Here is a 15894-nt window from a genome sequence, read left to right as displayed (position 1 = left end):
AGGGGTTATTGATGATGCTGAATCCATTTCTGACATTTTCAAAATTCAAAATGGCCGTCTAAACCGGAAGTGACCAGTGTCAGAAATGGCTTCAGCATCATCAATAACCCCTAAAACCACTCCAATATTGCCCAGATCAGCCAAGTCAATTTTGTTGAAATATTGCCCATATAGGCAATTATGCTAATTTATGCTAATTATGTCTGTTATGCTAATTGCCCAATATATATAAGTTAATTTGTTTTGAAATGTACATTTGTTTCGGGACTTGTAAATGTGTTATGGTGATGTAATTTTGTTTTATGATATGTAAAAATGTTTTCTAAAATGTAAATTTGTCTCAAACTTTGTAAAAGTGTTTCAGATTTTGTAATATTGGTTTGCACCTCCCGGCCACCGTAATAAAGTTGGAACTTGGAAACCTGGAAATCAGCTGGTTTATTTTCACCAGTGAACTCCAATAGGAGACGTGGGAGAGGTTTACTCTCTGCAGGTGAATCACAGACAGATCAGCAACATGCTCATTGTCCTTGGCTGGACGTTAACCTGGGCGTGGTCATTTCTAGGTGAGTAGGCTATATAGCAAGGTACAGACAGCTGAGTCTGACCCAGAGCGACTACAGGAGCAGCAGTGACTCGTCTGAAGAGGTCATCTACACGAGGAAACAGGAGCAATGGGTGCGTTCTGTGTTTCATACATACAAACATTACTGTGGCAGGCTGCTGTGTAAAGAAAATCTAAACTTATCTCAGGTCCTCCTACTTCAAGTCCTCATGTCAATGTGCAGAGGAAACATAATCTAATAGCTTCATCATTTGTAGGTTCTTTCTCTAAATACGGAGACATCAGGAAAGTGAAAACTACCGGAGCTTCATATGTCACAGCGAAAGCAGACAATCAGCCATTCTTGATTACTCTTTGGAGCTGGCTGTATTCTGGTAAGAATATGTTCAGTCAGGAGGGTGATGCTCCCTCAGTAGAGGTTTTCTTCTCTTCTCTGTATTTGTGTCACACACATGCACACATGCATTATAAGGTGTGAGACTATAATAAAATGATGTAGCTTCTATGTCAGTGTAAACAGATGCATTTGTTGCACTAATTTAATGACCCTGTTTTCTGTTGGATTTGTCTCTACAAGGTGTCCCTGCATCAGAGGCCATGGCAAAGCATGACAGTGGCCCAATGAGAAAGTACAAGAAAATCATAAAAAAAGTTGCAGGAGAAACAGACATCCATCCAGCTCTCATTGCTGCCATCATCTCCAGAGAGTCTAGAGCTGGAGAGGCCATCAAAGACACCGGAGGTTTGGGAGACCATGGGAAGGCTTTTGGACTGATGCAGGTTGGAACAACTACTGTTTACTCACATCCTCTTAGTAAAGATTCACATTACAATAACACAAAAGTTCATCCCATTGCATTCACACTGTGTAGATTGATGAGAAAAACAGTGGTGTGAAGCCAGTTGGTGAATGGGACAGTGTGGAACACCTCCGCCAAGCCACTCAGATCTTGGTTGGTCTAATTCGTGTAATCCAGAAAAAATTTCCAAATTGGAGCAAAGAGGAGCAACTGAAAGGTTTGTTTCACTCACTCAACTTACTGTACTTCACATTTTGTTTGGCTCTGCTCTCATTTCTGTTTTGTCTCTGCAGGAGGGATCGCAGCCTACAACATGGGGGATCAGAATGTTAAATCCAAAAAAGTAGATGAGTACACAACAAATGGAGACTACGCCAATGACGTCGTGGCCAGAGCTCAGTGGTTCATAAAGAATGGTTATGATGACTGAAGCTGAAACAACAAAAGTGCTGAAATGAATGAAACATTATGTAATACATGATCTTCTATCAGAATATTACAAAAATAAACATGAATCAACAAGTGGTATGTTAGAGAATGATTGTGATGACTGAAACTGTTCACTACAAAAATTGTTTAAAGAATCTGCATCTGTTCATTTAGCTCAGTGTGAACTAAGTAAGAAACTGCTGGATTTTTATTTTCTTTTAATTCTTTTTTTTTTTTTAATATAACTTAACCTTTTCATGGCCTGTTTTAGTGAGGGACCGCTAATATCCATCATAAAAAATGTTGAAAAACTGCAATAAAATAAAAAATTCAAATTTCATTCATTTCTGTTTTTTTCTGTGTTGGTATGTGTTCCTTTCTTCCGTATAGCTGTATCATATCACATACTGTGTAATTTTACATTGAGTTGCGTTCATAAACAGCTGTCCTCTTGTTTAAAACACAAAAGAAATAGTCTCAACATATAAGTACAGCAAACTCGTAATGACCCTGCCCTGGACACACAAACAGGACATTTTTTGGACACGTGACAAACAGCATAGGAAAATGTATGCATGAATTGCTTCCTGTTTCATTTGTCCTGATAAGATATCTCAATTGTTATACAACTGTGACCACTGTTCCACTTTCATTATCCCTATCATTATCCTGGCACCTGGTAAAACAGACACTCAGCTCTGTAAAAGAAATGAACTACAGACCAGATTTGTTATTTCAGGAGTTTATTCCATCATATGTTTTTACCCGGGCTGCCGCCATCTTGGTCCACTCCTTCCCTGTGCCTGAGGTTTAAACCAGAGCAGCTCATGGATGTTGCCCTAGCAGCTACCTGCAGCTGGTTAATGGCTGGAAATACCATGTTCCACTGAGTGGGGTTTGGAATTTATATACATAATGGATGGTATGGTGAAACAAAATCATGAGTGAGTTTTGAAATAATGATTTGTTGTTTGTCTTGTATTTCACAATACAAAGTTTAAAAAGAAGAAGAAGGAGAAGGGGCAAAAAAGAAATAATGATATGTGGTTTTGTCGTGTGCTGCTGGGTTTAATGTGGGACCTGATTACCTGAATTATCAATTGTTGGTCTTGGGAGGGGCTTAGTATTTATAAGGCTCTGGCCAAGCACTGCAAACAATTCAAAATCTTACCAAGAATATTTGTCTTATTTCTAGTCAAAATGTATTTCTAGTCAAAATAAATCTAATTATACTTAAAATAAGACTCATCACATTTAAAAATGAGCTTGTTTTTAGACACTTTTTTTTTTTTTTCAAGCAAATTTTCCACTTTAAATAAGTAGAAAAATCTGATAGTGGAGCAAGTTTTTCTTTCTTATTACAAACACAAAAACCTGCTTTCACTGGCAGATTTTTCTACTTATTTCAATTGAAAATTAGTTTGAAACAAGTGAAAATGATCTAAAAACAAGTTCATTTTTAGGTGATGAGTCTTATTTAAAGTGGAAAGAGATTAGTTTTGACTAGAAATGAGACATTTGGACAAGAAATAAGACAAATATTCTTGGAAATATTTTGAGTTTTTGCAGTGAGGAAGAGCTCGAGAGTGATGCCACACACAGTGAATCATGGATTTTTTTCCTGTAAATAAATGCACAGCTCAAACACTAGATGAGACTCCAGACATCTTTTTTACTTAACTTACTAGTTTGCTAATGTCAGTGTGCGGGTGTAAAGAAGAAAAACAATCAAATTAACCAAACTCATCATCAGATTCTTTTTTATGGAGACACTTTTGCTTGTACCTGTGCAGACTGTCGCAGCTACAGTATCAGTGACTGGGATGCCACAGTATCCAATTTTCCTTCAGAGTTCTCCGGGTAGCAAAACTGGGTTTCTCTAAACCGGGATAAGGTTTCTGAAATCGGGATATGATGTTTACATGCACAAACACAAAAACAGGACACTCAAAAATCTCTGTCTGTGATAACGCACTGATGGAGGCTCAAACTACTGGAGCTTTAGAGAAAAGTGCTCAGAAGGACAGGCTGGGATACTCACGGTCCGATTGGTTGGTTGGTTGGTTGGTTGGTTGGTTGGTTGGTTGACTGGTTGGTTGGTTGGTTGGTTGGTTGGTTGACTGGTTGGTTGGTTGGTTGGTTGGTTGGTTGGTTGGTTGGTTGGTTGGTTGGTTGGTTGGTTGGTTGACTGGTTGGTTGGTTGGTTGGTTGGTTGGTTAATTTGGGAGAAAGTCTGTGTGTCTGTGTTAACCCCAATCACCTCCAAAGAAGCTACTGGTTATACTGTATCTGTCAGGCAGAAACCTCCTGAGATACCACTCATAGGGAAACCTCCTTCATCTGTTAGACTCTCTCTGTGAGCCACAATCCACAATCCATGAGAACTGGTTCTGTTGTGCTTCGGATCTGCAGGTGCTATTTTAGAACAGCATATTGTCCACTCAGGTGAACAAGACTCTTTTTTTTTTTGTCATTTTTTCTTTTTCAATTTCACTTTCTTAATTTTTTTGTTTTTTAATTTCTTAAAACATATTATTTTGGCCATCTCAATGTTCTATGTTATCTCTGTAGAGAGCTTTGAATCACCCTGTGTCTGAATGGTTCCATATAGATAAACAGACAAGGCCCTTTGCCTGTTACAGTCAGTGGGAGCTGTTTCTTGTAAATCACATGGTCTGAGTTTTAAAAGTTGTATCTAGCTGTGTTCATTGAAAAGAGCAAAGTTTAATGGGTCTCTTATCTGGATGTTAGAGTTTCATAAGACTTCACATGATCATTATACATTCTGTTAGCCATGCTTTTGCTTTTGCTTTTGACTGTATCATCATGACACAGACTGAAACTGAAAGAGATAATCAAAAAAATGCAATTTCAATGTTTAAACTGTGAGCTTTTAGCTATCATTAACTGCAACTGATTTGATGTAGCTTATTATAATTTACAAATCTTCCAATATTGCACAAATGGGAACTGGAGTTTCTTAATAAAGACTTAGAAACCAGGAAATCAGCTGGTTTATTTGGGAGAGTGGGAGAGGTTTACTCTCTGCAGGTGAATCACAGACATAGGCGGCCTTACCTATGTTTCAACCGTTTCAATTGAAACGGGCCCCAGCCACCAGGGGGGCCCCCAGCTGCCAGCCTTCATCAACTCCTGCTAACATTTCCATATTTCGCACATTCTGTGACAAACTGTAAACTGTTTTCTTGTCTGTAACAACATCTCTGTCCCGTCTGTCCGTCCTGGGTGAGGGATCCCTCCTCTGTTGCTCACCCTGAGGTTTCTCTGGTTTTCCCTGTTAAAAGGGTTTTCCATGGAGTTTTTCCTCAGTCGATGCGAGGGTCTAAGGACAGAGGATGTTGTTATGATGCCATGTAAAGCCCTTTGAGACAAACTGGTGGTAAAAACAGGCTATACAAATAAAATTGCCTTGCCTTGCCTTGCCTTCAGGGACAGTTTTTCAGCAAGCAGACTCTGTATTTACCTCGAAAACGGCTCAGTTTCGTAACGTATTTCTCTATTGCTGCTAAATATTTATCTGTGAGTCCTGCATTCTGCTTTTACCTGTGTTTTATATGTTTGTTTTTCTTCAGGTATCTGACACAGACACACACTTGGCAGCAGCCTGAGTGAAGTGTGAGGTCACAAGATCAGTTCTCACATTCTGTCTCTTCAGCCGTTTGATGCTGATAAGTAAAAAGAGGAAGGAAACAACCCCCCCCCCCCCCCCCCCCCCTTCTCCTGCAGCTTCTTCAACGGTTGAACTGGTTTGAACCAGATTCACTGTGACACTCAGCTGTGCTAACTATGCTAACTATGCTAATGAGAGTCCATCTTAACACTGCTGTTACTGCAACATACCACCTTAATAAACTAGATAAGACAACTTTAGAGGAGGAGAGGAGGAGAGGGGAGGAGAGGACGGAAGGAGAGAGGAGAGGAGGGAAGGGGAGAGGAGAGGAGAGGAAAAGAGAAGAGAGGAGAGGAGGAGAGAGGAGAGATAAAAAAAAAATCAAATACACAATCCAACAACTCCAAAACACTACAAACACAAACCTACTGCTATGACTATAGGGGATTATGGCAATGGACCAATTTGCCAAAAATGTTGAACTATCCCTTTAATGTTGTTATGATATTTAATATATTTAATATAATTCAGTAGCTGAAGCTGCTGGGGAGTTGGTTCTTCTTCATGTTGTTGCACCTTTTCACCTGTGAAGCTTCTGTTTCCTGTTGTTTTTTTCTGTTGCTTCGATTTAAACTGAAAAAATGAAACAGTTTTGTATTGTTTTTTTTACATGTTTTAATAAATCCCTCCCCCTCTCCCCCGCCTCCTGGTCGTGGTGCATTCAGGTTCAGGTTGAGGTTCAGGAGCGCTGGCTGTGCCTCTGGCAGATGTAGCGCAGCCGCGTGGTGCAGTGCAGGTCGTTGAGCCGCCCGTCGTTGTGCATGTGGGCGCAGTCCTCGTTCCCCGCACCCAGACCGTGACCCGTCCAGCTGTCGGGCTGACCGGGCTTCCAGCGCCTGGAATGTCACAAATACTGTTATCTAAACAAAACATCTGATAAAACATAAATTGCATCTAGACAGCATGGGAATGTTGAAGTGTTTTGCTTCACAAGAGAAAATGTGATGTTTAAAAATACCAGGGCTGCCCCTGACCAAAATGGGGCCTAAAGTGTCTAAAAACAAGCTGCTTTTTATGTGATGAGTCTTATTTTAAGTAGAATGAGATTTGTTTGGACTAGAAATGAGACATTTTGACAAGAAATAAGACAAATATTCTTGTGGCTTCTTTGTAAGTGGCTTCTCTGAGTTACAGGGGGTCTCGGCGTAGCAGTGCATGTCCATATGACGGTTGCAAATGGATACCAACTGTCTTCGTAACAAAAAGACACACCAAAAAACATCCAAATACCTCCATGCTGCTCGTATGTAATGTCCGTCTTGTATTGAAGAAGAGAATGAGAAATTCATGTCGCGAGATTTGGACGGACCAGGAAGAGGAGCTTCGAGAAGCTTCCGCTACAAACAAGCTTGAAATATAGACTTATTTAATTTTTTTCGGGACAATTTCTCATGTTGGTGCTTCAATACAAGACGGACATTACATACGAGCAGCATGGAGGTATTTGGATGTTTTTTGGTGTGTCTTTTTGTTATGAAGACAGTTGGTATCCATCTGCAACCGTCATATGGACATGCACTGCTACGCCGAGACCCCCTGTAACTCAGAGAAGCCACGGAGGACTCTGACACTTCTCCCAGCCCATAGTCCACATGAAATTTGAATTTTGGGTGAACTGTCCCTTTAACAAGTGGAGGACTCGCTGACCTGCGGTTCATGACGTACGGCGTCTGGTTGACCCACTCCCACTTCCCCGTCCTCTCGTCCGTCAGACCGACCCAGTAGAAGGTCCCTGCTGCGTGGTGGATCACAAAGTCCTGCAACAAGAAGTTATGGTGCGTTCAAGGCAACTCGTAACTCGTGTTTTTCCGACCTGTGAAGTCGTACCAGTTCGATCTGGTACGAGTTCACCGGTCGGAAGTTACGAGTGGCCGTTATAGTGACTTTCACCGGTAAAACAGGTCGGAGAAACACGAGTGGGTTGCCTGGAACGCTACAAAGTCGTAAGTTGTGACTTGAAGCTGTAATTTACGATTTCAAAAGCCTGCCTGGAACGCAGCATTAGCGAAAACGACCGGATCACTCACTTCTGCTTTAAGTGTCATTCGGTAAGTTATGTAAGTAAGTACTTTATTTATACAGCACCCTTCTCAGTACGAATACACAGAGTGCTTCACAGCGTAGATAAAACCATCATACAGTACATAACAATACGCAATAAAATATAGAAAGTACTGTGCATATTACATAGTAACAGCACAGATGAAAACACAGGAGAACATTATGTGGCACTTGATCGACCCGAGGGGGTCGAGCCAAAACAATGTTAAATGGGAGGTGAGTCACATCCCACAGCATCTAACACCCAAAAGCCCTTTTAAACAAAAATGTCTTCAGTTGGCCCTTGAAACAGTCTGCCGACTGGGCAAATCTTAGGCCACTGCCCCAAAACTTTGCATTTTAAACTTTGCATTTAGCTTCTCTTAATCATGTGACAGCGTCTCTCCCTCCTTTTTTAAAACTTTGCCACTTTTACTCCTTTTTAAATTGTATTTTAGACTTTGCTGCTCTTATTCTCTCACATAAGTTTGTAACGGGTTGTGCAATATTGTTGTTATTTTATTACTGTGTATTTTTTGTGCATGATGATGCGTGCTTGTGGTCTTGTGTTGTCTTCTGCTGCTGGTAACATTGTAATTTCCTGCAAAGGATTAATAAAGTATCTTTAACTTTAACTTAAAAGACCAGTCCCCCTTCGTTTTCAGACAGGTCCGAGGAACTGACGGGAGGCCCTGGTCTGCTGATGCAAAGTTGACATTGTTTGAGATGTCCTTGTTATGAGAACTTTAAACTTTAAAGTTTGGCAATTAGGTCTGCTATGACAGTTTAAATTGTCTTTATGTCAAGTTGTCAGAACAAAAACATCTCAAACAATGTCAACTTTGCATCAAAAGTGACATAACTTACTGAATGACACTTAACCACAGCTGTCAGAAGTATTCATTGATGGTTATGACAGTTTATGTCAATCTTATTAATACCTATTACAGTAAAGTGTTGCCGAGAGCAGACAGGTGTAGAGACAGGTAGAGAGACAGACAGACAGACAGACAGACAGACAGACAGACAGACAGACAGACAGATAGACAGGTAGAGAGACAGTTGGACAGGCGTGGCGTCTCACCCACTCGTCGTCCGTGTTGAGGACGACCAGCTGAGACTCGTGGGCGTTGCACCAGTCTCTGGCTTCGTCCCAGGACAGAGGCGTCTTACTGAACAGGTAGCAGGTCGTCCCCGACAACTCCCATCCCACAGCACAGCAGCCAGAGGACACCGAGGACGCTGGGGACAGACAGACAGGTAGAGACAGACAGGTAGAGACAGACAGGTAGGGTGAATTCCAATCCCCCCCTAGCCCTAGCCCTCGGCCCTAGCCCTTCGTTTTGCGCGTTCACGTGAAGTGGTAGGGGTGTCCCGATTCTGGTTCAGATGAGGGTTAGGGGGAAGTGGTAGGGCTATCTGGCCCTTCCAACTGAGATTTTTCAGGGGCACACTACGGACCGAGGGCTATGACAAGTTAAGTTTCCCAGAATGCATCTTGCGGCAACTGGCAGCTGTTTTATTTCTCGCTGTAGCGCTGTTATTACGTCATTTTGTTAAGTTTTAATATTTTGTCATGAGAGAAAGTAGCTGTTTAGATCCCCAATGTGCGGCCGGTTTATCCAAATGAGGCTGTTTAGACGTTTGCTCCGATGTTTTTGGGAGAAGTGAAGCTCCACGGTGGAGCAGATCAACAGCTCGTAACAGAGACACCACCCCGTCCAGAGAGCTGCTCGGCCGGCCAACCTCCGTCGTCATCCCGGGGGAGAAAACCATCGCTAATTAACTTACCCGCAGGGTTTTAAAGGTTTACCGCCGCGTAGTTACATTCTTTGTAGGAGATAAATGCTGGTCTCAGTGATGAAATGTAACAATTGTCGCATTAATTTGTTTGAATTAAAAGTGAAGCTTCATGTGTTTTGGACACATTTTTTTAATTTTATTAAGTTAACATGGTTTTGAATAGAGGATTTGTGGCAAAAGCTCGTCACGTCTGCTTATGTGAAAGCCAGCAGCTCTACTGATGACGTATGTGATTGTTGAAGTGGTGTCCCAATTCGTAGGGGTGGACTTTCAACCCTACTCCTTGTAGCTCCGTTTCAAGGGCAAGGGTTAAGGGGTAGGGGTAGGGAAAAATAGAATTGGAATTGGGCCGTAGAAACGTGTCTTGGTACCGTTGTTGATGAGGCGTTCGATGGAACATTTGAGCGTAGCCACAGTTTTACTGACGGCGTCCAGAGCTGCCAGCTGCTTCATGGCCTCCGCCACTAGAGACAGAGACAGAGACAGACAGGTTAGAGACAGAGAGACAATGCCATCTGTAACTACACTGAACTGTATGTCGGCTCGCCCAGCATTTTCACCACCACTAATAATAACAAAATAACCATAGAGACAAAACCATAGATTTATCTAAAATGGACCATTAACAAGTGGTAACGGAGATTCATCCACATTAAAGCAGATATCAGTGGAATGTTTTTGTTAATATAAGTCCTAAATAGTCCTATTTTCCGTCAGCAATCACTTACATGAAGTATTTCAGCCTAAACACGAGTCTCTCCGTCACTCTGCTCTGCTGTAACCCGAGGAGAAAATTTTCCTTGTGGGATACAAGTGTTATCCAATGAGGACAGAGAACGGCATGAAGGGCTGTGTGTGCAGCCAAGGGATGCGCGTGAATGTGGTGACGTAGCACGAGGACCAATTGATGCCTGACAAGGGCGGGGGCTGCTAACTCATGGTGCGTTCAAAGAAACTCGTACTTTGTGTTTTTCCTTCCTGTGAAGTCATACCAGTTCGATCTGATACGAGTTCACGGGTCGGAAGTTACGAGTGGCCGTTATAGGGAACTTTCACAGACAACAGGATGGTAAAAACACGAGCTACGGGTTACCTGGAACGCTACCAAGTCGTAGTTGTGACTTGAAGCTGTAACTTACGGTTTCAAAAGCCTGCCTTGAACGCAGCATTAGCCGAAACGGCCGTGAAGCTGATATCTGCTTTAATATGAGACTTTTAAATAACCAAATAGAAACTCCTCGTTGTCCCTTTAAGGCATTATATTACTAGTTCAGACAGTTTTTGACTAGTCTTGTCACAAAGCTGAGTACTTTTAGTTTTGGTTCCACGAGTGCAGCTGCTGCCGTCACTAAGGCTGATGTGGTTAGTTGCTGAAAACCAGAAAATGTTTAACTAGTGACCAGACGTCCAACTAGTGCTGATGATGGAACTATATCGAGGATATAATAAATAATAGTCCAGGCAATATAGCTCATTTTGGACCCAAAATAGAACTAATTGTAATAGAATGTTTTTTTTTACCATACATTATTTCTATGAGGTGTCCAGAACAACATATTAAAAGTCCTAAGAAATCCTAGTTGGGGAAATATGTTTAATTCTCATTAATCCAAGATTGATTTACTGTATAAAGTCTATGGTGCCAATAAGGCCAGACAGCCATACACCCAATGGGTATATTTTGTACCATAAGTCAATTAGTGTTGATCTCATTTGCATATTTAAAATTCATTTTCCAAGAAACTTGAAATACAGAAATGGTAATTTTCATGGATACATTCATTCTGTAACGTTTCATTGTGGTAGGAGTAATGGCAAAAAAAAAAATGGGCCTATTCCGATGTATTTTGGGCATATTCCATATTGCTCACTTATTCAAATTAATTTTCAAAAAAACGTGCAATACAAAAAATTTTACTTTTCATGGATACTTTCATTGTGTAAAGTTTCATTGTGATAGGAGTAAAGGAAAAAAATAGCCCCATTGGGGTGTATTGTTTTCTGACCTTATTGGCACCATAGACTTTATACAGTAAATCAATGTTGGATTGATGAGAATTAAACATATTTCCCCAACTAGGATTTCTTAGGACTTTTAGTATGTTGTTCTGGACACCTCATAGAAATGATGTATGGTGAAAAACATTCTGTTACAATTAGTCTGTTGTGAAACTCTATTTTGCCTGGACTATAAATACTGATATACTACACCTGTCCCGTAAGCTGCAGCGTCTCACCTGAGCTCAGCTGGTCCTTGTTGCTCTCCACTGCGAACTTCAGCCGGTGGACGTCTTTAGCTGCCTCTGGGACACATGAGCAGCAGGTTACTGTAACTGACCAATCAGATCAAAGCTGTGGAGGGAGAGGAGGGGGGCGGGGCCTAATGGTCCAGTTGCCCCGCCCCCCTCCTCTCCCACTGACTGACTGAAGGTAAAGACAGGTGAGTCACCTTTAACCAGCCGCTGCGCTGAGCTCCTGGACTCAGTCAGGTTGGACACGGTCGTCTCCACAAACCACAGACGGCTCAGCATCGTTCCGTCTGCAAACCCACACACGGGACAGATTTCATGATCAATAAATTAATAAATCATCAATAAATTATTACCGTTTTAGGTAATCCTTTAATTTACAGGCCGCTAATTACGTGATAATGTCAAGAAATAGCCAAGAAATAACAATTAATAGCATAGTAATGTCAAGAAATAGCCAAGAAATAACAATTAATTGCATAGTAATGTCAAGAAATAGCCAAGAAATAACAATTAATTGCATAGTAATGTCAAGAAATAGCCTAGAATAGCCTTTTTCAAGTCTTTGCAATTGACCGTTAATGTCTGGGCTATTTCTACGCAATTAATCGTTATTTCTTGGCTGTATTTCTTGACATTACAATGACATTGACTGTTATTTCTAGACATTATGACGCAGTTAATTGTTATTTCTCGGCTCTTTCTTGACATTATCACGTAATGAGCGCCCTGTAAATTAAAGGGTTACCCAGTTTTAACCTGTGACATGAGCAGCCAGGAACCACAGGAACAAACTATAACGTTTTGGTAGGGCCACACAGGGGGCCGCTGCTGCTAGCTTCATCTCTGTCAACATGGGAATCAAACCCACGATCAATCGAGGCAGACAGAAACTCAGAGAGAAAGTGTGATTTTCTGCCTCTGCGCTGGTCTCACATTTGGGCTTATTCTGACATAACGGTAGCTCCTATCAGAAAAAGAAGCAGACCGAGGTCGTCGTAAGGACTTCCTGAACGCTTTGGTGTGATTTTGGTGTTTCTACAGTAAATATTTTGGAAACACTTGCGAGTCATAAACAGGGGTCCGTTCTGCTTCTCTCAGAAAATCTTTGTATTGGAGTCAATGAGGAGCAGGGACAGACATGGCCGCACTTAGAGGCTCACAGTTTAAATTCTGCAAGTCTCCCTGCTTTGTTGAACACATTGTTAGACACAAAACAAGTTTGTCTACAACTGTGGGAAAAAATCATGTGTGTAGAGTGTAATTTGTGGCCGTGAGCAGCGTGGAAAGAGAAAAGTTTCAGGCGATTTCATGCAAACAACTCTAGCTGATGATGTCACCCACTCTAGCCAGAACATTCCGTGCAATACACACCCATTATAATCTCAGCACGTCTCCAAATATGGTCATTGTCATTGAACAGTCATTGATCAAAAACTATAAAACCTATTGAAACGTGGATTAATACACCGATTGACAAGACTTGTGTCTACATGTGTGTGTGTGTGTGTGTGTGTGTATGTGTGTGTGTGTGTGTGTGTGTGCGCGCTCACTGCTAGCTCCCACTGCGATGATCAGAATGAGGATGGCGGTCGCTGCCAGAGCAGGAAACAACCACCGTCTGAACCTGGAGACGCCTGAGAAGTAGACGGGTCGAGGCTCTGAGAGACAGACAGGTAGAGAGATAGACAGACTGTGGTTAGGTTCACTATGTACAAATAAGTACTTTTGTGGGAATTTTTAGGGGATTTGTTGACCTATAGCTACATTTTTGGAATCTGCAGACCTTGGGGAATCCAAAAACCAATGTTGCCACTTATGGTGCGTTCCAGTTGTACTCGGAAGTCGGGATTTCCGAGCTCCGAGTCGGAACTTTCAACTGGAACGACCCCCGGGGTCGGATTTCCGACTCGGAAAGTCGGACGATCCACACACACAAAACCCCCAAGTTGACATTTAAACATGGCTGCCCCGGTTGTAAACAGTAGTAGAAGCTCCTATAATAATCCTTTTATTAACACTTTTTACTATTTGTCGTCACAATGAGTCAGCCATATACATAGCATTTCCATACACATCTAACAATGCTGTCATAGTGTAATTTACATATGCAGCAACAAAGCAGAGCGTGCTAACAACGGCTAACCGTTAGCCTGGTAGTTTCAGCCGGTGTTTTTGGCCGTTGGCTGTTTTTTTTCCCGACTTTGTAACTGAAACGCTGACAACTAGGGTGTGACGTCATTCCCAGCTCCGACTTCTGACTTCTGAGGTAAATGAAACGCAGCATTACACAGACGCCTGTATGGCGGCCATTTTGGAATTTCAAAATGGCCGCCATAAAATACAGAATTTCAGTTATCTTGGCCCCTAAACAACCTAGAAACTCAATTATTAAACATGATGCCAAACCTATGTTTTCTTATTCATAATCATGCTCATAATAGCTGTGGCGCCCCCAAGGGGTGGGAAAGGAAATTGTTACTTATTATTCTCAATCCAATGTCAGAAGTCCTGGGAAAAACTACTTAAAATTTCCGCATATGATTATATAAACAATGACAAAGGTGAATTAAAGGTATAATCCGTACATAAATGTTATATTTATCACACCATAGTCTGGTAACAGTCGGGACTCGGTCGGCACAGAAAACTCAAAAACTTGAGTTTCATTGAAGCAGACAGACAGACAGGTAGATGGACAGACAGGTAGATGGACAGACAGGTAGACAGGTACCTTTGCTCCAGAACGAGCTCGCGTCGTCTCCGACGTTGTCATGGTACTCTGTCGTCATGGCGATGTCTCCTCCAGCGCGTCCGACTCCTTCTCGTTCTGAAGCCTGAACAACAGGAGAGAGACTGTCCAAACACCGAGAGGTCGACGGCCTCGGGAGACTTTGGTCTGGACAACACCGTGTGTGTGTGTGTCTGTCTGTGTGTGTGTGTGTGTCTGTGTGTGTGTGGTGAAACTCTGATGTCATCGACTGAAAAGAAGCGGTCGTTCAGGGTCAAAGTTCACATGACAGAGGAGAAGAGAAGCCCCTCCCCCTCCATCCACACTGAACAGCTCAATGGTTTTCAAAATAAAACAACAACAACCCAGAGATTTCAAAATAAAACACACACACACACACACACTGAATGAATGAACGAACGCGCTCTCACACAAAGCAAAACTTTTATTTACAAACACTTTCCACAGACACCTGCATTGTTTACTGTTGTTGTTTACGTTCAGGAGCGTCGCCGTGGTGCGTTCAGGAGCGTTCAGGTATGGGAGGCCGTTTAGGGTGAAAACATTGAAATATGTGCACATACACACTGAAATACATGCACACATACACACTGAAAACGTGCACACACACATTGAAATACTTGCACATACATTGACATGATGTGCAGACACGCACTGAACATGTCCACACCATACCACCTTCTCACACAGCGGGATATAGGCTACTTGTGTGTGTGTGTGTGTGTGTGTGTGTGTGTGTGTGTGTGTGTGTGTGTGTGTGTCTGAGTGTGCGTGTAAAATGTCAGTGTGCCCGGAAGTTGTTTCAATGTAACAGGAAGGCACCGCCATCGTGGACAGCTGCTTCTCTCTCCATAGGTTTAGGGATGTCCAACTACCGTATTTTCCGCACTATAAGGCGCACCGGATTATAAGACGCACCTTCAATGAATGGCCTATTTTAGAACTGTTTTCATATATAGGGCGCACCGGATTATAAGGCGCATAGAATAGAAGATACTGCAGTCAAACTGGGGTTACGTTATGCATCCGCTAGATGGAGCTGAGTATGAATCAACCAATTAACCAATTGATCCATATATAAGGCGCTCCGTATTATAAGGCGCACTGACGTTTTTTGAGAAAATTAAAGGCTTTTAAGTGCGCCTTATAGTGCGGAAAATACGGTAAATATTAGGGGTGTGCATTGGCACTGCCCTCACGATTCAATTCGATTACGATTCGGCAGGTAACGATTCGATTCGATTCGATTCTCCGATGCATTGCGATGCATTGCAATGCATCAAAATTGTACTGCACTCAACACGGCAAATTTTTCATCAGTCATGAGATATTGAACAAGAGATTTTATTGGCTGCACATGTGTGTATTATCACTCTCCTGTATCTTTGACATAAATGTCATAAAATAAAATAAAATTGAATGGTATGTATTGGATATGGCATTTAAATCACTTCTAGGGCTGCCCCCAAAAATTAGCCGGTCGATTGGTCGCAGGAAAAAACAAACAAACCTTTGGAGCCCTGTCTCAAAATCTAGACTACGGGGCTTTTATTTTGAAGGGCCAG

General features: G+C 42.0%; 2 protein-coding genes across 2 annotated transcripts; one reads left to right on the top strand and one right to left on the bottom strand.

The window, feature by feature from the left end:
* Positions 1-1162: 1162 nt before the first annotated feature.
* LOC311001444 (lysozyme g-like) lies at positions 1163-1807 on the top strand (the record flags this gene model as incomplete). Its single annotated transcript, XM_083992530.1, has 3 exons — positions 1163-1345; positions 1438-1582; positions 1659-1807. The coding sequence occupies 3 exons, from the start codon at positions 1163-1165 to the stop codon at positions 1793-1795; spliced, it is 465 nt and encodes a 154-aa protein (XP_083848656.1). The 3' UTR covers positions 1796-1807.
* Positions 1808-6151: 4344 nt separating this feature from the next.
* On the bottom strand, positions 6152-14468 carry LOC311001343 (C-type lectin domain family 10 member A-like). Its single transcript, XM_083992409.1, has 8 exons — positions 14312-14468; positions 13131-13238; positions 11778-11867; positions 11566-11631; positions 9700-9792; positions 8610-8767; positions 7133-7242; positions 6152-6321 (listed from the first exon to the last, which is right to left on the bottom strand). Exons 1-8 carry the CDS (start codon positions 14367-14369, stop codon positions 6165-6167), a joined length of 840 nt encoding a protein of 279 aa, XP_083848535.1. The 5' UTR covers positions 14370-14468; the 3' UTR covers positions 6152-6164.
* Positions 14469-15894: the final 1426 nt, after the last annotated feature.

Source organism: Trachurus trachurus (assembly GCF_905171665.1).
Source record: "Trachurus trachurus genome assembly, chromosome: 18".
In the NCBI taxonomy this organism is placed as follows: Eukaryota; Metazoa; Chordata; class Actinopteri; order Carangiformes; family Carangidae; genus Trachurus; species Trachurus trachurus.
This window is presented reverse-complemented; position numbering and strand designations above follow the sequence as displayed.